The sequence below is a fragment of the Melozone crissalis genome, unplaced genomic scaffold (assembly GCF_028551555.1).
Source record: "Melozone crissalis strain CALT ecotype California unplaced genomic scaffold, PUWL_Pcris_2 ptg000061l_1, whole genome shotgun sequence".
Lineage (NCBI taxonomy): Eukaryota > Metazoa > Chordata > Aves > Passeriformes > Passerellidae > Melozone > Melozone crissalis.
Genome location: NW_026535839.1, coordinates 10813711 through 10839253, shown reverse-complemented (window position 1 = coordinate 10839253; position 25543 = coordinate 10813711). Strand labels below are relative to the sequence as shown.

The window sequence follows — 25543 nt, the reverse complement described above, 5'->3', positions numbered from 1 at the left end:
CCTGTATATTTAAACACCATAGGAAAATGCAAAACTTCCCCAACCAGCTGCTGCAGCAGAGTAAGGACCCTGAGAGTTTAGGCTACAAAGGTTTAGGCTGTTTATTATTATTGTCTTAATTTAACAAGACAGAACAAAACACAAGTGCCATGAGAGAGAAACCTTTCACCACTCACATTTGTCACACTGTAACCAGCATAGCACAAATGAGACTCTGTGTACATATATATTGTGTATTTAAAGAAACACAGGTAATGCCAAACTTCTATAACACAGGGAACAGTTTCTTGGCAGACTGACAACAAGATTTGTGGGTTTGTTGGGTTTTTTAAACAATTTAAAAGCAATTCACTGATTACATAAGTTAAGTGAAACTTAAAATGTACAGACTTCACAGCAATCATATAGGTGACACTTGAAGATGGAGAATTAGGGGTCAGAGATATATTCTGAGTTTTGTTCTCAGTACATTCCACCAGGAGGTCACTGCAGTGGCATGATTAACATAAAAATTTACAACTAAATGTATTAATTGTGTGCATGTGTACAGGAGTGGGGAAAACACAGAACAAAGACAGGAGAATTGTTTCCATCATCCAAATTGCACAGAAAACATTAAAACAATTTATACATAAAACTTTCACCACACATTGAAAAGGGAGAATGCCAAACTAACACCACTCCCTCTACACACAGGTGAAACCATTTGCATTATTTAGAATAAATCCAGCCTGAAAAAAGGCCACATCCAAGGTCAGATGTAAACAACTTCACCAAGAAGGTACAGTTGAAATCCAGCATTGGAATCAAGTGAATTTCGTGAACAAAATTTCAGTGCTAAATACTTTGTGCAAGACAGTCCTTTCAGTCTATGCTGAGTTAAAACATAACAGGTTAGAATTAATTCTCAAAATCTTTCTTTGCATCTTTCTCAATTTGATAACAAATTAAGCATATGCAAAGTCATTTGAGCAAGATCACAGAGAGGCACGTTGTCATAAACCTTCACTATAATAAATAAGTTTCCTGTCCACAAACAGAAGTCAAGGAACCAAAAGCAATGAGCAACTTTTCCAGGCAATTTTTACCTCTTGATGTAAGAATTAGCTTTGGAGGAGGTTCACTGAAGAATCCAGGCACACTGCCAGCCCTTGAACTCATTTTCAAGTATCTTTCAGCTGAACTATATGTGTAAAGTTACAAAAGATTGATCAGATTCTGCTCCATGGTACTACTGCATGAACTCAACCGTGGCTGAAAAATCTCACTGAAGGCTACAAAGTATTTATGTTCATATAAAAAGAGAATGTAGGGAACATGGTGCTTAAATTAATAAATAAGGTTCAAATTACATAAAACAAAGTGTTGTCACTAGCCCTTTCTAGGATAAATTTTAGAAGAAAAGTCCATTTAACTTTCAGTCCACCAGGAAATACATAGGAGTTCCATCAAAAAGCTGTGCTTTTAAAAATCTCTGGATTTTCTTCTTCCTCCTTGGATTCCCTTGTGCTACTAGATGGAGGCCTGTATTCCAACCTAGAATGAAGAAAGAAAAAATAAAATAACTTTAAAAACAGATGAGAGAACTTAGAAAAAAAAAAAAAATCAGAGTCCTGTCTGAAAGGACACAGCTTCCTAATTTTAATATCCTGTTGACTTCATGTGAAAAGGTCCCTTTCTTACAGCACATCTGTGCTCATGTGTCATCTTCAATCAGAGCCATGGCAAAAGGCCAAATGCTCTCAGTGCCTTTTAGATCAGCTGAACTAAACTGGAAGAGTTCAGCTCTTCCCCAGCACTTAGGAGACTTGCAGGACCTACAACATGCCCCTATACCTTGATAAAGCAACATACTTTTGAAATGCATCCCTCAGATGTACTTTTATTAAGTCATCAAATGATAAATTTGGAGTGAGAGATGTACACATGAACATTTACACTTGAGAAGAGGGACTAAGACTTCAGCTAAGCTTTTGTATTTTCAACAGAGTACTACCTTTGCTGCCAAAACCAGCCTCTCCCTCTGACCATACCCAGGCAAACCAATCCTCAGAGCAGAGGATGTTAAAGCAGGTGGCACTTACCCTTTGACCCTCAGCATTTGATCAATGGTGTCAGGAAGAGGCATGCCATAGCTTTCAGGCAGGAACAGTGTGAGAATTCCTGACAGCACAGTCAGGCTCCCCATCAGGATGTAAGGCAAGAATCGATCATAGGCACCTATGTAAAACACAAAAAAGAAGAGAAAGAAACAAAGGAAAAAAAAAAAGCTGCATCAGCTCTAAGTTTCTGATAATTGCCTAGAGATGCTGTGGATGCCCCATCCCTGAAGTGTTCAAAACCAGGCTGGACAGGGCATGGGGCAGCCTGGTCTGGTGGAAGTCTGGTGGAATGAGATGATATTTAAGGTTACTTCCAACCCAAACCATTCTGTGGTTCTGTGGTAATGTTTGTACCAAGGTTCAGGGCTTTACCTATCTAAGTTTGTGCTTTCAGTAGAAACAAAACCAATCAACCCCCATGACAGCCTGACTTTCAAAGTGAATGTTGTTATAACTGTGGTTGTAGGAACTCAATGAGTGGGAATAAACAGCTGTAAGGAGTGTCCTTATTGAGGCAAGAGAATTGAGTCTCTGGAGCATCTCTCCAGCAGCCCAGGTAACTCACCAAGGTAAACAAAGTAGGGTGAGAGGATGCTGCCCAGTCTGGAGGCCATGGAACTCGCTCCAACTCCCATGTTTCTTACTACAGTTGGGTAGAGCTCAGCCGTGTAAACATAAACCATTGAGAAGGCAGAGGTGATTCCAAACTTGCCCAACATCACCAGCAGAATAGACAGCACATTGTGATCTGAAAGCCAAACACAGTCAGGACTTAGGCTCCTGCAATTCACTGTATCCCTTAACTCCTTTGTGTTTGTGTAACTCCTGCCTAATTAACTCCAATATCTGCTGTCTTTTTCCCCTGTAAATATCCACAAACATAAGCAATGTTCTTTTTAATGTTTTCTTTTTTAAATTACTAGAAGTCAACGTTTCCATTTTCTCTTGAGAACAAGGCTTCCTGCCAAGTGAAAAATAAGGAGAGCAGAGTCAGAACTGCTGAGATCCTCTCAGGTTTCAGGGGCCAGACCTCTGCTATTGCAAAAAATGCCATAGATCCCTTTTTAATAAAGTGAACAAAGTAAGACATTTGAAAAAAATGATTTTATTTTAGGTTTCCTAAAAAACTGGTTTTTCATTAACATTCTTAGCTACATTCTCCATTCCATTAACACTCTTAGCTGTAATAATTTAATTATAGGAAGTTGAGTTGACTTTAACTGAAACAGTTAAGATTTGGAAATCAAAACAGATCATATCAGTGTCCAATTGACTCAAAGAACAGGGGAAAAAACACCAAACCTGAGAATGCAGCATACATATTACTGTTATAAAATAAGCAAGGCAGTTCTTGCACATTCTATTTTGTATGTCTTTGATTTTTAAATGAGTCCTAGGTAACATCACCTCCCCTTATATTCAATATTGTTATCAATAATGACTCTATAGCCCTATTAATCTAACTGGACTAAAGATATGTATGGTTTGAGATCCAATAAATGTTGCTTGGCCTTCCTTCCCAGTAGCTCCACATTATTTTAACTATCAACACTAATTCAGCACAAACATATCTGCTTATCAAAAATACTTTCACAATGACTCCATTGAAAGTAACTCTTTAAAAAAGCTCCAAAGTCAACAGCAGCTGTTTGGGAAGTGAGTTCTGCAGCCCCTTGGTAACTTCCACTTACCAAATTTACAAATTCTGGTTGGTCTAGTCCTGGTTTTACACCTGGACCTTACCAGGACACCCTGCCAGAGATGCAGCTTAGAGGCAAAGCTGGACTACAGTTCTAATCCCAACAGATCCCAAAGCCAATGACCCACCTTTCAACCTGAGTCTGAATGTCCTGCTGTGGCAGTTACTGAGAGCCAGGGAGGAGGGGCAAAGACAGGACACGGGTGTCTGCATTGAGTCCCCTCAGGACACTTTTCCTCCACATCTGCCCCGTGCAAGGTCCTGCACCTCACCTATCATAGACATGTGAGATCAACTAATGATTCCATACGTGAAGGCACCAGCTGAATGAAGAGAAGAACACAGCCTCCCAAGAATAACGCAGCAGCCATTGAGTACCGTCGGGGCAGGTTGCGCAGCAGCAGCCACGAGATGATGTAGGCTGGCACCTCAATCACTGCTGACAGGAAGCAGTTCACATACACGTCCCCGTGCAAGTTAGGTGTGTCAAGAGAAAGTCCAAAATAGCCAACCGAGATTATCATCCTGAAAGAAACAATAGCAGGGTCAAATCTCTCTTCTTTCTCAGGTTGCCATGATTTCATGAAATCTTCCACATTTCCATCAAGCACAGAAATGGCTGTGTAGGGTAAATTCAGCATCTGGCAGATTTGTTCACTTCTGAAGTAGCTAAAGTGCTGACTCAGAAACAGCAAGTCAACAATTAAACCATGCAGATGCTTTTGATCTTTCAGACTGCTCTTGAACTCAAAGAAAAAAATATATTACCCTGGGAAGAAAGCAATGATCATTCACACTGCAGTAATGCAGTAGTTGCCTTTATTATTGTTTATAGCCTTAACCTGAAAGTCTGAGCTACTGAATTTTACTGCTGCTTAGGCCTACAGCAGCTTTCCATTATGTTTACCAGAGAGCTCTGGGTGGAGAGCATTGTTTCTGGGTCATTATGCTCCATGCTTTCTATGTAAAGTCAGAGAGAAGGAGAATGGCATCCTGGCAGGCCCAAGCAGCCCGTGATTTTCTCTGCCATGCTCCAAGCTGGCTGGGCAGCATCCAAACCACATTGGCATGGCTGGGCTGGTCAGTGCATCAGGACAGAGACTGGTGGCTGGATCACTGCCATCCTAATTTTGTGCCAGATGACAGCTGGCTTCCATGTAATCCAGAGAAATACACAACTGGCCTTGGAGGCAAACTCTGTCCTGTCTTGGGAGATGCTGGGTAGAGAGGGTTAAGCTTTACCAACAAGTATAACGTGGTAAATAAGGAAATAATGGGCAGTGGATCAGGACATGTCCAGGTGCAAACATGAGGCACAGAACACTTGGCACTTCATCTCCACCAGCATCTACCTTATAACAGAACCTGGAGCAAAACCATTGTACAGCACCAAGTGCACCACTGACAAAAGATTAGCTCTTCCTCCTCCTCACTGAATATTGGACAAGCCTTCATGGTCCAGTTGCTTAAAATAAAGCTGCTTAGTGTACCTGGAAAGGCATGAAGTGACACAGCTGAGAGCTACCCCCAGCTGCTGTGGTGCCCTGCCCTAAGCCATTCTTCTCACAAGTAGTTCTGCAGTGTTTTTCACACCCTCTGCTCCTTGGAGTTATTTTTATATACAAACTGTAATACTGGAACTCCCTTTTGGTAGCAGATTGCCTCAGCTCATTACATTGGCAAACCTTAATATAGTTATACAATTTGTAGAAAAACTTCAGTGGTATTTACACATCCTAGGGTGCCAAGAAGCCAAACTTCTTCATCCCTGGTGCAAACTCTGCAAAGGGAATAGTTTAAGGGCCTGTTACTTAGTCAAAATTATAAAACACTCAGCACTATGTAAAGCTGATATATTGCTGCCTGCAAGTATCCTCTTTTATAGCCCTTTTTGGTGAGAACTTTTAATTAATGACATGGAATACACCATCAGTGTACCATGGGCTGGAAAACTGTGCTGTGAGGAAGCACAAGATATTATATCTTTATATATTGGGAAATTAAAGGAGATTAGGTCACTGACATATAAATTAGAATAGTGAAAACATTGCCCAACTTAACCAAATATTTTTCCGATGAGGTAAGAGTGTGCAAGTCAACTGTACCTCCTTGCCTCTTCTTGCCTATCATAAAACTTGATTTTTGATGTGGTAAAAAGCCCTTCAGTATGGGTTACTGAATCCATTAGAATGGATTACATACTGTCATGTCAGTGCTTCTCTCAGTTGCTTCATCCTGCCAGAAATACTGTTCCAACAGGTTTTGCCTTTGATTTCTACAACCACACACCCAAAGCTGGCTGTGCCCAGGAGCTACTGCCCCACATCAAGCAGATGAGGAGTAGGGCAGTCTCACCTCCAATCACACATGGGAGTCAGTGACTGGACTTGAGCAGGAAGACATTATATAGGCACCTTACAGACATTTCTGCAAGGAACCAACATTACTCTTCTTTTTGAGCTGTTTTTTTTTTTTTGCACAAGTTCCCTTCTCAGTGTGTTTATGGCCTGGCCTTGTGCTCGGTTATGGGCCAGAGAATCTGGCTTAAACATAAGCCAATTCATCCTTTGCCCTAAGATGCCACATCATCTTGTATGTGCTGGCAGGTCAGTGGACTGAACTCTGAGGCTGTGCCACCTAAGGAACAGGAACATTGCTCAAGAAGACAGCATATAAACTTAGTTGGCTCCAAAGCACTTAAGGGACCTTCTTGGTTTGGTCATTAGGTACATGCATTAATTAAACCTCACTTGTACAGCCTCTGGCAGGTTTTCAGTTACCCTCTCTGTTTACAGCTTAGTAAGATTTCTGGTAAGGAAAATAACCACCATTTAATCAAACTGAGCATAAAGCATGGCTTCAGCTAGTGAAAACCAAGCTGAAGATGACAAGTAGACAAAGCAGATATCAGGAAGATATAGGGAAATCTCAGATGAGAACTTAAAAGGCAGCATTATCCCTTTAAGAGCCAATACAAAACAAATGGAAAGAGTCTCCCCTTATTCAGGCATCACGTTCAGATCCCTGGGCAGAAGTTCTCTGACTGGGGGTAGGGTATGACTCATTCCTCTAAAAAGACTTTGCTACAGTCAGAAGAGCATTCCCCAAGGCCCAGGATCAGGCAGCATTCCCACACATCCACTGCCAGCTGTTTGGATTCTTGCTCAGTTCAGGATGAGCCTGACTGTTCAGAAAGGAACACCAACCCAGATGTGTTTCTACACTGTCACCAAAATGAAGACCCTATGTCACCAGAATTTTGATGTTTCAGCCAGCTAGTCATTGATTTTTGAACTGGTTTTGTCTGTATCCCTTCAGAACACCTTAGTATTTGAAGTTACATACTCCTGAGTCACACTTGCTTACCAAAGAAGCACTGACATAATTGTGATAGTTAGGATATTTCGAGTTCTCATTAGATCCAAAATGGTGTATGTCTGTTGCTTCTGGGAATTCACATCTTGTAGCTGTAAAAGAGCAAACAACAAAACATGGGAACTTTAACTTCCTGCAAAAATGATTATGAAACTAAGTCCTACCACCAACTTATACCTCAGTCTTTTGATCTACTGAAAGAGGTTTGTAACAAAACACATGTAAGAGCCAAACTTGTGAAAGCAGAAGCTCCTCTCTAATTTAAAGTCACTTAAAATTTAGACTGAAACTCTTAACTCTCGTGACCAGTGACAGGACTCAAGGAAACTGCATGAAGCTGAGTCAGGGAATGTTTATCAGAAAGTGGGTGGCTGGGCACAGGAACAGCTCCCCAGGAAATGGTCACAGCACCAAGGCTGACAGAGCCCAGGAAGCACTTGGACAATGCTCTCAGGCACTCTCAGGTGTGACTCTTGGGATGTCTTGTGCAGGGCCAGGAGTGGGACTCGATGATCTGTGTGGCTCCCTTCCAGCTCACCCCATTCTGTAGTAATAATTTTCTTTGTCTGAGGCTTCACAAATCAACTGCTTTTTGTTACTTGAATTATAAAGCAACAGCATTAATTCACTATTTATATGTCACTGCTGGAAGGGTTCTTACATCCAGTTTTGAGCACTGCACCAGAAGAATCAACTGCACTCAGATTAGAAGAGAGTAACAGGGATGGTGAGAGATTTGATAAAAAGTAGAGGGTTTCTTTAGCCTAAGGGCCAGAAGACCAAGGACATCTGGAAAGACACAGCATAGTCTTCAAATATCAGGAAAACAAAGTGATAAACTGTCCACTGCAGACACAGCAACAATTAACAGGATTTGCTGCAATAAACTGCAGCAGAGCAGAGTTAGCCAATGACTTCTCAAGCTGGACCTAAGAGTAATGTATTTAAACTGAGACAAACTGGCTAATGAGCTGAAGAGTGCCCATCATTATCTAGTCTGTTTTTGAGATTATCTTCTAAGAATGTAAACAAAAAGACAACAATCTTCTCCTTTCCCCATTAAACTTTCCAGCCTCTCAACATAAAATCACTTCCATGTAAACAATGCAAGGGTATTCATCCACAAAGTATGAGAACAAGTTCTGTGCTTGGTAAGACGGTAAAAAAGAAATTTTTTTTATTAGGACTTTATTTAGACTCCTAAAGAAGGGGACCAAGAAAAAGATTTTTCAAAATATAGAAAAGGTGATTTAAGAGGACAAAATCCATTGATTAAAACTATCAGCTCTGATAAATCAACTTGGAGTTTCTCAAACCTCTGCAGTAACATGAAAATTCTTTCCAAGTGACAGTCAGTTCTGAAGATCTGGATAATGAAATAGCAGTCTGCTACACACCAAATTTCTGTGTATTTGCTTTCATCGATCCCATTTTCTACAAAAGCCAAACAGTCCTTTACCTTTGTTAGCTTTCTCTCTGCCTGAAGCCAAACTTACATCACACAAACTGCAGTCACTCCACAGCTCACAGCCCTTTCTCATAAATCACATGATCTTTCCACATGCCATTACTTGTTGCCAAGAAACAAGGGAAAAAAAAAAAAAAGAAGAAACAAGCAAACCATAAAACAAAACCAGGAAGAGAAATATGCAGTCAGTTAGTCAGACAACATAATCTTTACCAGGACAGGCTCAAACAAGAAGCTATGAGAGAAGGACAGGGAAAACAAAATGATGGTTTGAAATTAAATTTATCATCCAAACATTTCTATCCCTTCTTAACCAACCAGACCCCATTTGTGCTCCACAGCTGGTTTGTGATTCATCACCTGCTGGACCTCAACTGGCCTGAAATCTCTGGAGTCAGAACTCTGCAGTTGCTGCTCTGCAGCTGCACAGGCTTGAGGGACTCTCCAGCCATAAGCTCAGGTGGCTCCTCCATCCCAAACACACATTCCAAATGAGGAAGGCAAGGGGCCAGCCAGATTTCTGAGAACCTCTCTGCAGCATAAACATGCTTCCTAAACTCTCAAGAGGCTCTAAGCCTTCTGCTTTCCAGCTCTTCAGATAGCAGACACAACAACAATGTAAACACACCACTGAGGCAGAGGAGTTCTGCACAGATCTTTTGGCCACAATATTGCTTTTACTTTAGAAAGGAAAGAGATGGACAGGAATTCTCTGTGTTCATCAAGATCATTTTCCTTTGATGGTCAGAAAGTTAGTATGTTTTTGAAAGCTGATGTGCTAGTGTCTGTAAATGCACACCACATTCTCCAGCCCACCCTGCTGCAACACATTTCTCCTTGTCCAGCATTTCCTGGAATAAAATCCCTATTTTTGCCCCTGCCTTCTGCTCCTTCACTATCCAACCCCATTCAGAGACAGCAAACTCATCAGTGTTTCTTTCCAAGAACAAGAAAGGAACAGGAACAGTGATCTTAGGCAGATGTTGGAGCCAGAGTTTATTTTCTATTCTTCCACTGCAGTGCTGGCAATAGATGAGCTTTCATGGCCACAGCATGAGAAAGAAAAAGAAGAAAAAGGAAAAGATGTATTCTAACAAAGATCCAGAGGAAAAGGTATCAGAAGTGTGTTTTCTTGGCATTCTTACTCTGTTCCAGCAAGACCAGGATGTTTGCCCTACCATCTCCTAATAAGTCTGCACAAACAGCTTTGTCAGTACTCAGCTGACTTCAACACAAGGGAAGCTGTTTCAATCTCAGTAGCAAACACCTACAGCTTAATGGCTTCCCATCCTCCTTAGCCCAGAACAGAGGCATTGTAAAGCAAATGAGTATATTATACTCATTATATTCATTATATGTATTGTCACTTAAAGGACTGTCAATTGTCATCCTACAACTGCCCAGACAGATTCTGTGGAGGTGCCTATTCTCCTGGAATATACAAACAGTTTGTCTGTCTTGACTTTCTGAGGTCAAGTTTGAATGTCTACAGAACTGCTTCTACACCTTAAAGGCACCCTTCAGCTCAAACAAAGGGAAGATTTCCAGAGAAAACAGGAGCATGTAGGAAGAAAGAGATGGGAAAGATATCTGTCACTACTTCATCTGAAAGGGGCTCAAGTGTTACTTTCCCTAACGTGGATTAGAATCCTAATATGCCCTTATAGATTTCAGAAGTGCTGAAGGAATTAGCAGTGACTCAGAAAAAAGAGCAATCCAAACATTCCAAGTATGGGATTAATTTAAGAAATTCAGAAATGTGAACACAAGCAGCACACTGTAGGTTAAGAAACATATCTTTAGAGGCTAAAACATATAAAATCAGTAACTGTAAATTCTGTGACAGAAATTGAGTATGAACTAGAATTAGAGTATTTCCAATGTCATTGGCCAGGATTAGCCCTGTGTTATACAGAGTTATATTACAGACTGAATTAACATAGAATCTGTTTGGTGCAAATACTTAGATGACTAAGCAATAGGCACCTCAAATTCATTATCCTCCCCTGAAAAATAGAGCTGAAAAGGAAAAAGGGCAGCTGTAAACTGGATGAAAAAGATATTTGCATTAGAATGCACGTTGGCAGTCTTGTGGGAATGGGACCACAAAGGCTTTGCAATGAAGTGAAAGGGTATTTCAGCAGAAAACAATGATTTTTCACCCACTTGAGAAACACAGAATGCAGTGCAGGCATAACTCCATTCATCTGTATGGAATTAATTGCTTTACATAAAGTCTACAAACAACTGGACTGCTAAACAAGTCTTACCTCACTAGGGTCAAATATTACATCAGGGGCTGTAATGCCATTGGTTTTTGCAGCTTTTCGGATGATGTCTTCTGCCTCCTGAAACCTCCCCATGGAGATCAACCACCGTGGAGACTCTGGAATGATCCTGCAGAGAAGGTTCACAATAACAAGCCTGCATTTCCATAGAAAGAGCTGCTGAAGGGACCAACACATTGTTCCAGGCAGAAAGATCTCTAAACATGCAACATCTTGCAGGAATTAGTGCAGTGACAACAGAAATCAGATTGACAAGAGCAGACTAGTGTAAGGAACAAGACCAGACTAATATGCCCTTATGGATTTCAGAAGGGCTGAAGGAATTAGCAGTGACTCAGAAAAAAGAGCAATCCAAACAATCCGAGTATGGGATTAATTTAAGAAATTCAGAAATATGAGCACACAGGCAGCACGCTGTAGGTTAAGAAAAATAGCCTTAGATGCTAACACATATAAAATTAGTAACTGTAAATTCTCTGACAGAAAGGAAAATCAGAGAGCAGAATTCCCCAGTCATTCGATTGCACAGGAACAGAGATGGAAGCACAAACACAGCTGCTACTGTAAGTGAAGCAACACCACCACCACGTGGACCATTTCAGCTTTACATGCCACTCATATGCAGTATTTTAACAACTACAGAAGAAAACACGGAAGTGCCACAGCTGTGCAAGTACTGTTTTGTAGTTTGTCATATCTGTGTCACCCTACCAATGCCCAGAACATCTGGTTTTTCCTTCTGCCCTCAGTTCACACCTATACTTAAAAGCCTGTGGATTTCAGTTGGTGCAGAAGTATGAGCAAGACTTAATTTTACAGAAGCCTAGAGAACATGAAGAGCAGGTTTTTCAGGCATCAGTCAGATCACATACAACCCCACGGACCAACAGCGAAACAACTGGGAGAGTAAAGGACACAACACCCATCCTTCACCTACCCATTCCTGAATTTCATTAACTTCATCATCTTAAAAACCTGCAGACAGGACCTTCTAGAGACTAAAGCCTTGTGAGTGAGCTGTACTCACCACCAGAGTGGGATGCAGAGCAGGCCGGGCAGGGTGAGCGCCAGCAGCAGCATCCGCCAGTCCCGGAGGAAGAAGGCGAACAGGGGCAGCAGCATGTAACCAAAGGCATAAAAGATGCACACACCCAGGGTGCAGAACAGCACTCTGACTGACTTGCCAAGGATTTCTGTGCCTGTTCAAAACAGCAGAGGGATTATTAGGTTTTCACTTAATAGCAACCAAGCCACTTAATAAAAATATCCCTAGCAATTGGCTTTGAAATGCACTGTAGAGTTGCAGGATGTAGCACTCTGCTGTCTAGCTGGAGGCACCACAGAGCTGCTTCATGCTGTGATCCTGCACCAATGGAGGTAATTATATGTGTAAAAGAATGAGAACTGGGCCACATAGCATTTCTGTAGCTCAACATGTAGCTCATATTTCTGTAATTTTATCATTTTAGAATCTTACATTTTACCTGAGGAGCTGAAATCACCTGACATTCTCAACAGTTAAATGTAGCTTGATGTCCAGAATCCTCTCCAGCTTATGAAGAGAGACCAGCTTCTTTAAAGAATAATTCAAAGGTCCCTAAACTAAGTTCCCAACCTGTATCACCTTCTAAAAGACTATTTAGACTATCTAAAAGACTATTTAGACTATCTAAAAGCCAAAATCCTCACTGTCTTTTGGGGTAGACATATGGAATTCGTGTTGGTTACAAAGACCACACTACTGCCAGGGGAATTAAATGCATGAACAGGGGTCAGTGCCCTCCTCTGAAATGTTTTGGGACCTTCAAATCAAGAGACAGAGAAGAAAAATACAATCTTTCTTGTTTCCATGGAAATCAAAGAAGATGCCAGCAGTCGCAGCAGGCTATGTGCAGTGAGCTTATCTAAGCACTGCTTTCACCCCTGAACTGGCCTTCCCTGGCTCAGAAATAATTTCTTGCCACCATTTGGTACTTTGGACAGTAAAGTCACGGTAAATGAATTTTATTTTTTTTTTTTTAAATCTCAGATTCATGAGGTAATTCATATCCCCATAATTAAATATGGTCTTAGTTAGCTTGAAAGTATACAAAGCAAAAGTCATGACAACATTTAAATTTTTACTATAGGCTGTTTAAAGAATACTTTATAAAATTTACTCTACCTATCTTGGTTCTTTTGCAACTTTTAAATGAAACAGGTATTTAGGCTAGAAATGGGCATCAGAAATCCCAGAAAAAACATAGAATCGTGGAATGGTTTGGGTTGGAAGGGACCTTAAAGATCATCTAGCTCCAATCCCCAAGAAATCATGTCTCACATGTATTATGTCTCCCATTAGAAGATGGACTTTATTTCAAATAGTTTCTGGGGTTTTGCCTCTTTTAGGATGGTAAACCACAGAAACAATTCAAATTGCACCTCTATCAGCTGGAAGCTTCCAAGGAGAAGTTATTCATGCATGGTGAGGCCACACTCTTAACAGTGTTGCTTGGCAAAACAAATCTACCCTAAGTCAGTACTGAAAAGGAGCAGGAAAAGCACAAGATGAAAGGACACATGCAGTGACCAGCAGGACTTTCATACCAAGAACAAATGCTGCCACGTAGTTAGATATCTGTCCCATGCCAACCAGCACAAACAACACTGAAAACATCTCCCAGCTGGTAGAGAAGACCTGTATGAAACTGAAGCCAGTCTGCATTGCCAGAGTTGCAAACAGCACATTCTTCCTGCCAAACCTTCCATGGACAGATTAAAAAAAGAAAGAGAAGGGGAAAAAAAAATATGATTAAACAACATCATGAACGAAATCTACAGAAACAGAAAAATAAAATTACTTATATGCATAGTTAAGGAGATACAAAACTTCTGCAAAAAGCAGAGGTTCAGGAAATGCAACACAGGCACAACTATTCTAAACACATTAAAAACATCACTGGCAAAGAGAAATTATATTCTAAGGGCTGCTAGTTAATTCATCTTCAAGCATGTGCTGGAACTCTATTCCTCTCTTACTGACTGGAAACAAATCATCAGGAACAAGTTACTTTAAGTGCAAGAGTATCCAATGCTTCTCCTCCTCCAAGGAGCACATGGCCCCTGACAGATCAACAGGTCAAAAAAAGGAAAAGAAGAAAGGAAGAGAGGTATGCTTCTGGAAGAGAGGTGAAACTCAGATTTGGAAGATGCTATTGGCAGTCAGTGATCCTGTGCCACAATCTCCATTCCCTTTGGAACAAAATTAAGGGGTTCCAGAAGAACTCCTGATGAAGTACTAACAAAACCCCAAAAACCAAGGAGAAAAGAAATTAAACTAAACTCAACCTGTCAAGCTGCTGTAAGAGTCACTGCTGCTGTCCTGGCCCAGGCAGCCCCACACTGCTGGGACAGGGTGTGCTGAGTGCAGGTTTCACAGCTCCAAAGTCCACACTGACCTGCAGGTCTAGAGCTGGTGTCAGGGGCATTACACAAAGAACTGTTACTTGAAACCCCCAAATATTCTGTCAACCTTCATGTCTGAGGCTCACTGCAGGCAGCTTTGCTGGACCATCCTCCTCATGGACAGAGGAAGCTCCTGACCCTGAACTTGGTGTCCCTCAGTGGCTACAACTGACTGGATGGACTGCAGGGATGGATGGATGGATGGATGGATGGATGGATGGATGGATGGATGGATGGATGGATGGATGGATGGGCTCCTCACCTGCACCTGGTGAGGATCTGTGCCACCAGGGGAAGGAGCTGCAGGAGACTGCCAGGAGTGTGAAGTAGGAAGCTCATGGATTCTGGCACCAGAACAGCTCCTGCTTCACCTGCTGGGTAGTGACCATGGGAGACAGAATCCTTGTAGCAGACAAGGAGCTCTTTGGAGGGAAGCACTTGAACCTTCTGAAGCAGCAGCACCAGGAAAAGGTTGGGAGAGACTCAGGGAAGAGGGGAATCACCCCTCACATGGGAGGGCATGGATCTGGGCCTGGGGTGACAAGCCAGCTGAGATCATGGGTTGGGATTTGCAGGGAGGATAACAAGGGTGCTGGGTGCCTGCTGCAGCCACCTGCTGAGAAAAAAGCAAACAGGACCTGCTGCAGAGCACCACAGGAAACCTCCTCATGTCCAAAGGCACTGACCACCATGAGGGCTTTGAACACTCCAGGACATGCTGCCTCCTCCACAACCCAGGAGGCTTCTGGAGCTCATTAGTGGTGACTTCCTAACAGAGAAGGCTGAGGAGGCGACAAAGGGACACTGCTGGACCTCAAACAAGGCTGCACTGATGGGGGTGTGGGGGCCAGCAGCCTGCTGGCTGTGCAGGGGGAAAGAGCAGGACTGGGAGGGGAGGAGCCAGGCAGAAGGCAGGATCACAGAGAGAGCAAACACTGGCCTGCCCACGGATTTTTTTGGACAAAAACCATAGCATATAGCTTTGGAGAGAAGTACAGGAGGCCTGGTAATTTTTAAAGATCATTCTTTCTAAGCTTGAGATTGGTCCATCCTGATAGGCAGCTATGAAAAGGCTCTAAATGATGCCAGAAGATTTGTGGCATGGAGATTATGTTTCAGTGAAACAGAAACTCTGCAAGTACCAGCAAATTAGAGAACCACATATTGTCCTCAGGGAATGAGAAAGACTGCACACAATGCACAGCAAATCCCAGGGAGAGAATCAGCAAAACTGAGCTTTACAAAATACAAACAACTGTTGGCATCACCACAGAAATTAATGGTGTCTTCCTTTTTTTCCTATGTTTGTACTGATCAACAAGAAAGTCCTGCTTCTCTGGAGTACAGCTGAACAGCATTTATGCTTCCACAAATACAGATCATTGGACTTAAATGCTGTATTTGATGATGAGAAAGAGCAGCTATAGTTTATAAAAAGAAAAATCCCTGTTTAAACGAAAAAAAAAAAAAAAAAGAAAACAAGTGTCAGAGTGTCAGGGATCCCTCTTAACATAGTTCAAAATAAATAGAAGAGAATGTCGTTGATCAGATTTTTCCAGACAAAACTCATCTCCAACACCTGTTTTCTGTCATAAAAAACAGTTTGCTGTGGAGTGACTTTGTTGCAAGAACAAGCAGATGTAGACAACACTTACTAACAATCTTTGTAACATTCTTCTCTAGCTCAGCACATTTCTCTACCCACTCTGTGTACACTCAGGTCAGACAGTCACAGAACAGACACGTTAGCAGTTGCAGAAGGACGCTAGTAGGAAAGCTGATGTACAAGAAATGCCTACAAATGAGCATCAAAGAGACAGCAGCTCTGGTGTATATACTTTACTTGTCTGAGAGCTGTCCCGAGATGAAAGATCCCAGCAGGACACCCACAAAGAACAGGGAGGTGCTCAGGGGTCCCTTCCAGTCGTTGTCACACACGAGATTCCACTGCAGGGAGAGAGAATTGGAAAGTCTTTTAATAAACAGGATTTCCCCTCCCTCCTAAACTCCACTGAACTGGGTTTGGAAGGACTGAGAACAGAATTACAGAATAGTTTGGGCTGCAAGGGGCCTCAAGGACCATCTCATTCCAACCCCCTGCCATGGCCAGGGACATTTTCCACTCTCCCAGGTTGTTCCAAGGCCCATCCAGCCTTGAACACTTCCAGGGATGGGGCAGCCACAGCTCCTCTGGGCACCCTGTGCCAGGGCCTCACCACCCTCACAGGAAGAGTTTCCTCCTAATATCCAATATAACCCTGCCCTCCGTCAGTGTGAAGCCATTCCCCCTTGGCTTGTCACTGCATGACCTTGTAAATAGTTTCTAAACTTGATTTCCCTACTGTAATGCTTCCCATTAAAAATTAGCATTCCTAATTTAAGAAAAATTGAACCATAGAAACAAAAATATAGGAAGGAAAAAGCCTTTTATTACATTTTAATATGGTTTGGAGAGACAGGAGACTGCTCATTCTTCCCTGGGAATCTAACTAACCTCAATTAGAATCTTTGAAATACAAATTGAAATATATACCAAACAAACAAAGATTTCCAAGATTAAAACAAAAAATGAGGAATAAAAGGAAATATTTTTTAAATAAAGTCTTTAACATTTTTCAAGATCCTACCCAGTTCAGTCAGATGTTTTTGAAACAGCACTCGTGTTATTTTTCCATCTACATAAACAACTATTATTAAAAGACTCAGTTCTATTTTGGTTTTCTGGAGGAAAAAATGTGTAAATATTAGAAGAAAGGACAAAACCCAGCAGGGATCCCTCATCCCCTCCTTCACAGCTATGTTCTGACTGGAGGACATAAAGGCAGTTTCCCAGAGCTCTCCCAGTACCTGCTGCCAGAGGGCAGGTGCTGCAGCCCTGCAGGACAGGAACTGGGAGGCAACAGATGTGAGACCAAACCCTCCTGAGTGTAGTTATTCAAACAGCTCCTTCAAGGCCTCTTCTGGTGTTTTAGCAATGGAAAATTTTAGGTTTTAATCTGTATTAAAAAGGTCAGAATGAAAATATTCACCCTGACCTGAATAATTAATCCCCTTTGTCCCTCAGTTACAAATAATTGAGTCTATTTTTTTCAATTCATTGAAGGGAACACCCTTCCATGCTTTGATCTGCTCATGATAAACACACAGCAGTTGCTGTGTGCTCCAGCTCCCACACAGGGAATGCTCCTGTTTCACTGTCTGCAGCCCCATCTCCTCAGCACCGAGCCTTTGACTCCAGGAATCTCACAGCCCTCAGCCCTTCAGTCACACCAGAACCACATCCTGCCCATGTTTTAAGGCTGGAGCACCACTTAAAACTATGCACAGAATGAGCAACACCAGCAATGGCCTTTCATTGCCATTCCTGTGTCAAAATTCCTGTGTCAAAATGCAACTGAGCCATCGCTTGTTTCATGGGATAGCATCTAGTTTTGAATTAGAACTGGGAACTGTTCCAGAGATGAATTATGGTCATTCACACAGGCTACACTCTCAGCTGTCTAACTCTAGCTGCCAGCCCTTACTTTACCTTATATTTATAAGACAGTCATCATAAGTATTATTTTTAAGGTCAATATGCACCTTTTTTGCAACTGTATTCCGGTGATTTCACAACCCCTCCATTGATAAATCTGTTTATGATTTTATGTCTGAAAAATCTCTCTTTCTATCAGATTTCATAACCCTCAACATTTCCTCCTCAGGCCTCTCCAGCCTCACAGCACCTGGAGTTCAGGTACCAGCACTCCAGGCAGTGCTCCAGCACATCCCACCACCACCATCCATTAGGCATCACTACAGAAGTTCCTTCCAGAACTGTGGCTTTCCAGTGTGTTAACAAATGTATCCCACTCATGGTAAGGAATTGAACTTACTATAGTTATCCACATCATTTAGCTTATGAACTATAATTAACATTTATAGTTAAATCTCTATTATTCAACAAAAGCTATACTTCATTATAGATTAAAGAAATCTTGAGTCTGTCATGACCACAGAGGCTAAGCCAGCTAGGAAGCTTCAGTAAAATATACCTGGCAACTGGGAAATACTAGCAAATGATTGTTATCAAATTTATAATTTATACAGGCCAAAGGTCTCAGTGGTTATCATATGCCTTTATATGATAACACCTACCAGAGAAACAAACACCACAAATACAAATCCTGCTGTTATAAAGACTTGCCTGCTCACAAGAAGTTATCTTTGCATCAACTACTGCAGCCAGACATCCTCAATAACAGAACTAAAGCCTGTCTTGGTCATTAGTCTGTCATTACTAAATAGATCATTACTTTCCAGCTGATCACCCTGTGCCTGTGAGTCCACCACCTCCTTTCATCTGTCCTACACCCTGCACTTTGGCACGAGCCTTGAACAACACTTGGATTTCCAGACACTGGCATGTTTGTGTCCTATAACAAACACTTCCTTCAGATCACTGAGGTGGAGACCTTTCTTGGAAAAGTTCACAGTATTAAAATGTTTAGCACAGCTCTGCCAAAACCTTCTTGCACTGGCAGGTGGAAACATACTGGGCATTCAAATGTGGCAATGATTACCAGCTTGTTTTTCTGGACTCCCTGTAAAACACAGTGAGGAGCTGTCATGCTGAAGATCACTTTGAACCAGGCATCAAAGTGAACTTCAACATCAAATTTCCAAAGTAGAACTACCCTGGTTGTACAATACCAGTTATTTACAGACTCCACAGAAACATAATAATTAGAACAAAGGGATTTTAAGGTCTGTTACCCTTTGCCCCAGTAAATAAATGTCAAAGTCTTCAACTCATTAATGACACACCTAAAAGGTCTATTATATCTATGCCTGTCAGTGATGATGGCATCATCCTTCCAGATCATTTTGCAACCATACCCTTCCCTCAACTGCACATTGTCCAAGAGGAAGTCACCAAGGCAACCCTGCTAGATCAGCATGGCAAAGAGCAAGTGACCCAGGAGCAGTTACTAATCAACCCCTGCTGCTGGTAGTGCTGTTTGGACACAGCACACCGTGACCTAGTGCTCTAAAACCATGTGCTATGTTCACTTCTTAGTAGCTAGCATCTAGTTCTTTTGAACTAGCCTGCTAGCTGTGACAGCCTTTGCCCCACTGGACACGATAAGGCTAACCTTGGCAAGGTATCTGGGCTTCAAACACAAGAAAAACATTTCCACCCTGTTTTCAAAGAGCAACTGCTGATTGTGAAGCATCGAGCTGCTCAACACTGGTACCCAACAGAACAGAGCATTCTTGATCTATTTTGTTATAACTTTAGGACATCCTCTCTTGCAGTTTAAACCCTGATCTATTTTGTTACAACTTTAGGACATCCTCTCTTGCAGTTTAAACTTGTCTTCTTACTCATCTTACAGATATTGTGTGATTTTTCTACTTCCCAGGCCATTCCTCAGGCTGGGGCGATGTCTGCCAGCAGCCTCACAGCCAGCACAATGCTCACTTGTGTGCTGGAGCTGAGCTGTGCTCAGGCCCCTCTGTAAGCAGATCCCTGGCTGATGCCAGTGCTGGCGAGGACAGCTGGGAACAGGGGATGAGGAAAAGAGGACAGGCTATGGAGATGGCCAGGGATGTGGACAGCTTGGGTCAGAAGGCAGGGGAAGCAAAAAGGAGAGGGACTGAAGCAGTTGCTTCTCAAGCCCAGGTTTGGGGCCCGAGTATCAAACAGTCCCAGGCACTTACAGCCATCACTCACACACCTTTCTAGGAGAGCATTTTCCAAGTTCTGCTTGATCTCTGACATGCCAGCTGCCTGGAACCATGTCTCCAAGTCCCTTGCTAGAAAGGCAAGGCCAGTGAGAGAACTGAGAAGAATCCATAAATTACTCCATCAGATCTCCTCCCTCCCATAAACTCAAGGCCCTTCCCTAGTGCCACTACAAGAACCCTAAACAAAGCTGGACTGTGACAAATACAAACCTTCAAGAGCATCATCTGACCTCTGTCCTACAAGGAAAAGCCTCATAGACAAAACAATTTTTACAGCTACAAGATACTGGGTCATCACATTCCTTTATTTTTTAAAACTCTTTTCCTGGCTTGCCCAGAATGTGCACAATGATAACACCTACCAATTATGCAACATGTGTAATTGAAAAATTAAGTGGCTACTTCCATGTATTAATTTTTCTTTTTAAAAATCAAGACTTTTTGAAGCTGGCCCAGTACCCTGTATTCCCTCCTTCCACTTGCTTCTCTCAGCAAGTAGAGGCAAGTTCTTCAAAAAATCTCAGTTTTGAAGATTGAGTCTTCAATCTTCAAAAGATTGAAGTCACACAACCAAGTACTGGCAACCTTTCATGCTGAATCTGATTTTGTTTATATCCATACAAGTATTCTCTGCTTACTTGAAAGCTGTATTATTAACCACCCTTTCCTCTAAAAACACATTTCTATATTCCAAATACTTAAAAGGTCTAGATGTTACATTGAAACTTATTATCTGAAACAAACAGAAGTCTGTGTCTACAAAATACACATTCTGCTTAATTTTCCCTCCTCTAGTTGTTTTACATTTTTGCAGCAATAAAGCTTGCATAGAACAGGAAGGAAATTGCCAAATATTTTACAATTCCAGAGCAGAAATGGAACTGTTCCCCATACATCACATTTTTGAGATGGCTGGAGAAAAATGAAACAGGGCAGTGCCATCACCTGAGGTGAGTTTGAATTTAAAAGTAAAGGCAACATAAAGGGAATTTTACCTTGTCACTAACTGCCCACAGTGCCTCTAAAAGAGCACTGTTTCCAGTTAACAATATCAACTGCAGGCCTATTATTCTTTAACAATATTAATCTTACTTTCTGTTGTGATCTCAGAAACAGCTGTACTTTGTACAATTTCAAACACTACTGCATGATGTGCTTTTTAAATCACACCTTGAAAAACCCAGCATTTTACAAACACCTTTGTTTATCTGTCAGATATTTGTATTTACTTATTAAATGAAAACCAGACTTTCTTTTCCTTCTTCTGACAAGACTAGTAATACTAAACTTTTGCAAAGCTGCAAACAGCTTTTTCAGCTCCTGGGGCTGCAAAGTTATGAGTATGAACTTCAGCCACAGTGATAAGCAGATATTAACCTACAACAACAAAAAAGAAGCACCTGTTTTAAAAGATGATAAATAATGGAGGTGACTAACATTAATGAAGAGTTGGGTGAGAGCTGAACCTGGATGACACAGGGCTGATTTACAATTCAGCTGCTGGCCCCACTCCTACAACAGCCTGCTCTAGAGGAAGCTGTCCCTGCCCATGCCAGCAGGGGTGCAAGAAGATGATCTTTGAGGTCCCTCCCCACCCAAACCATTCTATGATTCTATGACTGTATAAATTACAATGTCTAGCACAAGCCTGTGTTTTTATTTTGGCAAAGTGAAAAAAAACCAATATATCCCTCTGCCTTTTGGCAAAGTGAAACAATACACCCCTCTGCCTTCCAGCAGAAACCTCTGGATGAGCAGCTGTGCCCCAGAGCCCATTTGTGTCCTGCACATGTCACTGCTGCAGCCTCCCCTTGCTCCCTGGAGCCCTGGCATGACCCACTCACCTGCAGGGACTGTGGTGTGACAGCACAGCAGGGCATTGGATCCCTGGGGGCACAGAATGGAAACCTCTGGGCCCTCACCTCTGCCCAGAACTTTCTCTCTCTGAACAGCCACACAGGAAGGAGCAGCAGCCCTGCACCTGACCAGCCTCCAGACACCTGGCAAGTCCCACCACGTGCATCCTTCCCCTGCCAAAGCCAACAGGCCCTAAAGTTTGCCAATAGCAAAACAGACACAAAGCATGCAAATCTGGCATACACCACCTGCACTGATTTCAAACTGATGAACAATACAACACCTTTTTGGAAGCTGAGGATGAATAACTCTATCCAAAATTCAGCATCTGTTTATGGTTCACTGTTTAAGAATTACTCTTGTGTGAACTAAAATGTTCTGACTGATGTATCATCTAACACCTCATTATATCATATTTCTAGTGCACTCATGCCCTTAACTCCACTGCTCAATTCTACTCCTGGTATAGCCCCATAACAGCCATGACTGGCAGAAGTTAATCTTTTCCCTTAATTACTCCTGGTTTAGTGCTTTTACTACCATGTATGAACTTTTACTACTCCTACATTCATTTTTTACAGGACTTATGGAGGGATTAGAATGACACAGCTGGTTTCTTGAGCCAAAATAAAGCCCTTCTTATGCCCTGAGCTACAGCACTTCAAAAAGTAAAAAACAGAAAGAGATTTTGTTACACCAGAGCTGGTTAAATACTGGAAACTGGTTAATAACAACCTTCTGTTGTTAGTCTGTGAGAAATGAAAGTCTCTCTTTAAGTGGGAGAGAACTGAATGTTTTAAGCCTCCACTGAAAAGCAGAACCATAAACAAGGTTTCTCCAAAGTCATGAGAGATTCAGCAAAAACCTTTCTTAAAAAAAAATCCCCCTTCCCCCTCCCAATGTCAGCCATGGAAATCTGGGACAAAGGTCCTCATGATTATTCAACAAGTTAGATATGCAACTAAACACAAGATTAGTTAATCATGAAAGCAGTACCACCAAGCCAAGAAATTAAACAAGTTAAACACTGAAAACCTGTAAGTGTGTGAAAGGCCACAACTCTTGCAAAACTCGCTCAGAAGCATTAATATTAGAGGAGAGAAAAAAAAATACTGCCTCAGTGCATGATGCCTGGGCAGACAAACATTGCCTCCCACGGACATGGGACATCTGCCAAGTCACACAGACCAGGAGCCAGGGCTGGGGAGTCTCAGCACTATGTGAGCAGCTCCCTTGTCTTATAGATTGTAAAACTCCTGGACAGTACTCCAATAGCTCAAGACATTTTAATTAACATCAAGCCAAAGCTGAGTGAAGCTCTAAAGACAAGGCAGCACATCTAAGCCAGGATCACCATCTCAGCACAGCACTCAAACAGCACCCATGTGCCCCCTGTGAAAAGCCTGCCCACGAAGATGCCAACAGCCTCACACTGCCCTGAGAGCACTCAGCCTTTCACAACAGTGCATTCAGCAAGCACTGGAGCTGAGACATTCCCAGCAGCTTTCCTCTGCAGTAAGACAGCAATTCTTTAGATGAGGCAATGCCTTGCACTTGTCAGAATCATTCAAACCCTTGACTGAGTTTCCTACAACTCCTGTGTTCCCATTTCTAATCCTCCCTTGTGCTGCCATGGCTCCTCTCCCATGCTCCCCAAGCCACCTTTCCTCTGTGCCCAGATCAGCTTATGGACATTTAGCACCCACACCCATCACTACCCAAACACCGATCACAACCCAGTTTGCAAAACAAGAAATCATGGCAGATTTTTTATGGAGCTCCAGCTCCATGAAACTCATGTCCAGGCAACGGGACTGTACAAACTTTGTAAGCCTTCTGAAAAAGGCCTATGCTTGTATTGAAATTCAAGTATTCCTCAAAAGTACTTATCAAAATCCATTTCCTTGCTTCTGAAGTCAACCTGCCCCTGTCTGGACAGCTATCTTCTGAAAGCAGTGACAATCAGCACAGCTTCACCTTTGGTAGGCTGCCCACACCCCAGACCTGACTCAGGCAGTGTACACCTGCACAAACACAAACATGACCTGTCCCAGCACGTGAGCACAGGGACACAGCAGAGGCACTGTGGGCACACAGCAAAGTTCAGGGTCCTTTGAATAAAGCTTTAAACCAGGCCTCCCCACCCATGTATCTTGCACAACTTGGGGTGACTCCAACCAGTGAAAGGGGTGACACATTGGCACAGGCTGTCCAGAGGAGCTATGAATGCCCCATCCCTACCAGTGCTCAAGGCAAGGATGAGCAGGGCTTGGAACTACCTGGTGTAATGGAAGGTATTCCTGCCCATCCCAGGGGGTTGGAACTGGATGTTCCTTAAGGCCCCTTCCAACACAAACCACCCTGTGATTTTGTGAGTTCTACCACCTTTATTGTTTTAATGAAAGAAAACAAACACTGTTGATGTTCAAAGAGACATCTCTGTCACACCAAGCAAGCTGAACCCAGTGCTAACTCTGCTCCAGCCCCTTGCACAGATACCTGATGAACCAAGAAGCATTTGCACAGTGTGATCAGTTTCGCTGGTAAGGAAACAGGCTGCACTTGGAAGCTCATTATAGAAACAAACAATGTTAAGGGATTGGAATGGACCTTATAAAGATCATCTAGTCCCTGATATAGACAGGGACATCTCTCACCAGACCAGGTTGCTTAAGGCCTTATCCAACCTGGCCCATGAACATTGGGGATCCACAACCTCCCTGGACAACCTGTTCCAGTGTCTCACCACCCTCACTATAAAAGTTTCCTTCCTCGTTCTTATGCAAATGAAAGTGAACAGAAGACCTCAAAATAAACTCGGCATGGCGGGTTTAGCAGCACATCAATGTGCCGGCAGAGAGCCCAGAAGGCGGCGGAGCTGCACGGGCACTGCGATAACCCCGCGGCACCCCGGGGCTGCCCGGGATTCCCCTCCCGCTCCCGCGCACCTCGGTGACGATGGTGGAGCGATAGACATCGCGGCTGTACTCCCAGCCGTCCAGGCACGGCTCCTGCTCCAGCGCCTCCAGCTCCACGTCGGAGCCGGGTCGCAGCCCCAGCGCCGAGAAGTTGGCGAGCGCGGCCAGGCGGTAGCGGCGGCAGCGGCTCGGCACCTCCTGCCCGTCCCGCAGCTCCAGCGGGATGCTGGCGTTGCGCCACTCGCCGCTCAGGTTGGCCCCGCGGGGCACGACGCACCGGTGCTCGGGCGTGCCGGCCAGGAACACGATGGAGAGGCCGTTGAAGCCATTGGGAATGATGCTGGCGCTGAGCAGAAAGAAGACGAGGCGCTGGAAGCGGCCCCATTCGCCCAGGAAGGCGGTGGCCGCGTCGTAGTCGTGCATGGCGCGGCCGAGCTGCGGCCGCCGGTCCCGCGGCTCGGTGTGGCGCGGGAAGGAAGCGGAGCGGCCGCGCAGCCCCGCGCCATGGGCCGGCCTGGGGGTGGGGTTTGCCCGGGGCCGCGCAGGTGGGGCCGGCCCGGCGGAGGCGGGCCCGGGGCGCTCCGCCCGGAGGCGCGGCGGGGGCTCGGCCGGGCCGGGCCGGGGCAGGCGGGGCCGCCTCAGGCAGGCCGAGCGCGGCTCTG

General features: G+C 43.3%; 1 protein-coding gene across 1 annotated transcript; it reads right to left on the bottom strand.

Moving 5' to 3' along the window:
* Positions 1 to 85: 85 nt before the first annotated feature.
* On the bottom strand, positions 86 to 25328 carry LOC128944711 (organic cation/carnitine transporter 2-like). The gene is made up of 10 exons (XM_054288094.1): positions 24912 to 25328; positions 16220 to 16323; positions 13519 to 13673; positions 11960 to 12131; positions 10915 to 11041; positions 7168 to 7268; positions 4112 to 4326; positions 2668 to 2850; positions 2085 to 2220; positions 86 to 1536 (listed from the first exon to the last, which is right to left on the bottom strand). The coding sequence occupies exons 1-10, from the start codon at positions 25302 to 25304 to the stop codon at positions 1449 to 1451; spliced, it is 1674 nt and encodes a 557-aa protein (XP_054144069.1). The 5' UTR covers positions 25305 to 25328; the 3' UTR covers positions 86 to 1448.
* Between the last annotated feature and the right edge of the window lie 215 nt (positions 25329 to 25543).

Excerpts from the sequence above, each read along its gene's own strand:
- LOC128944711 (XM_054288094.1), bottom strand. The coding sequence starts at position 25,304 with ATGCACGACTACGACGCGGCCACCGCCTTCCTGGGCGAATGGGGCCGC. Across the intron at positions 2,221-2,667 it reads ACCCTACTTTGTTTACCTTG|GTGCCTATGATCGATTCTTG; the intron begins GTGAGTTACCTG and ends TGTTTTACATAG. Across the intron at positions 1,537-2,084 it reads CAAATGCTGAGGGTCAAAGG|GTTGGAATACAGGCCTCCAT; the intron begins GTAAGTGCCACC and ends TCTTCATTCTAG.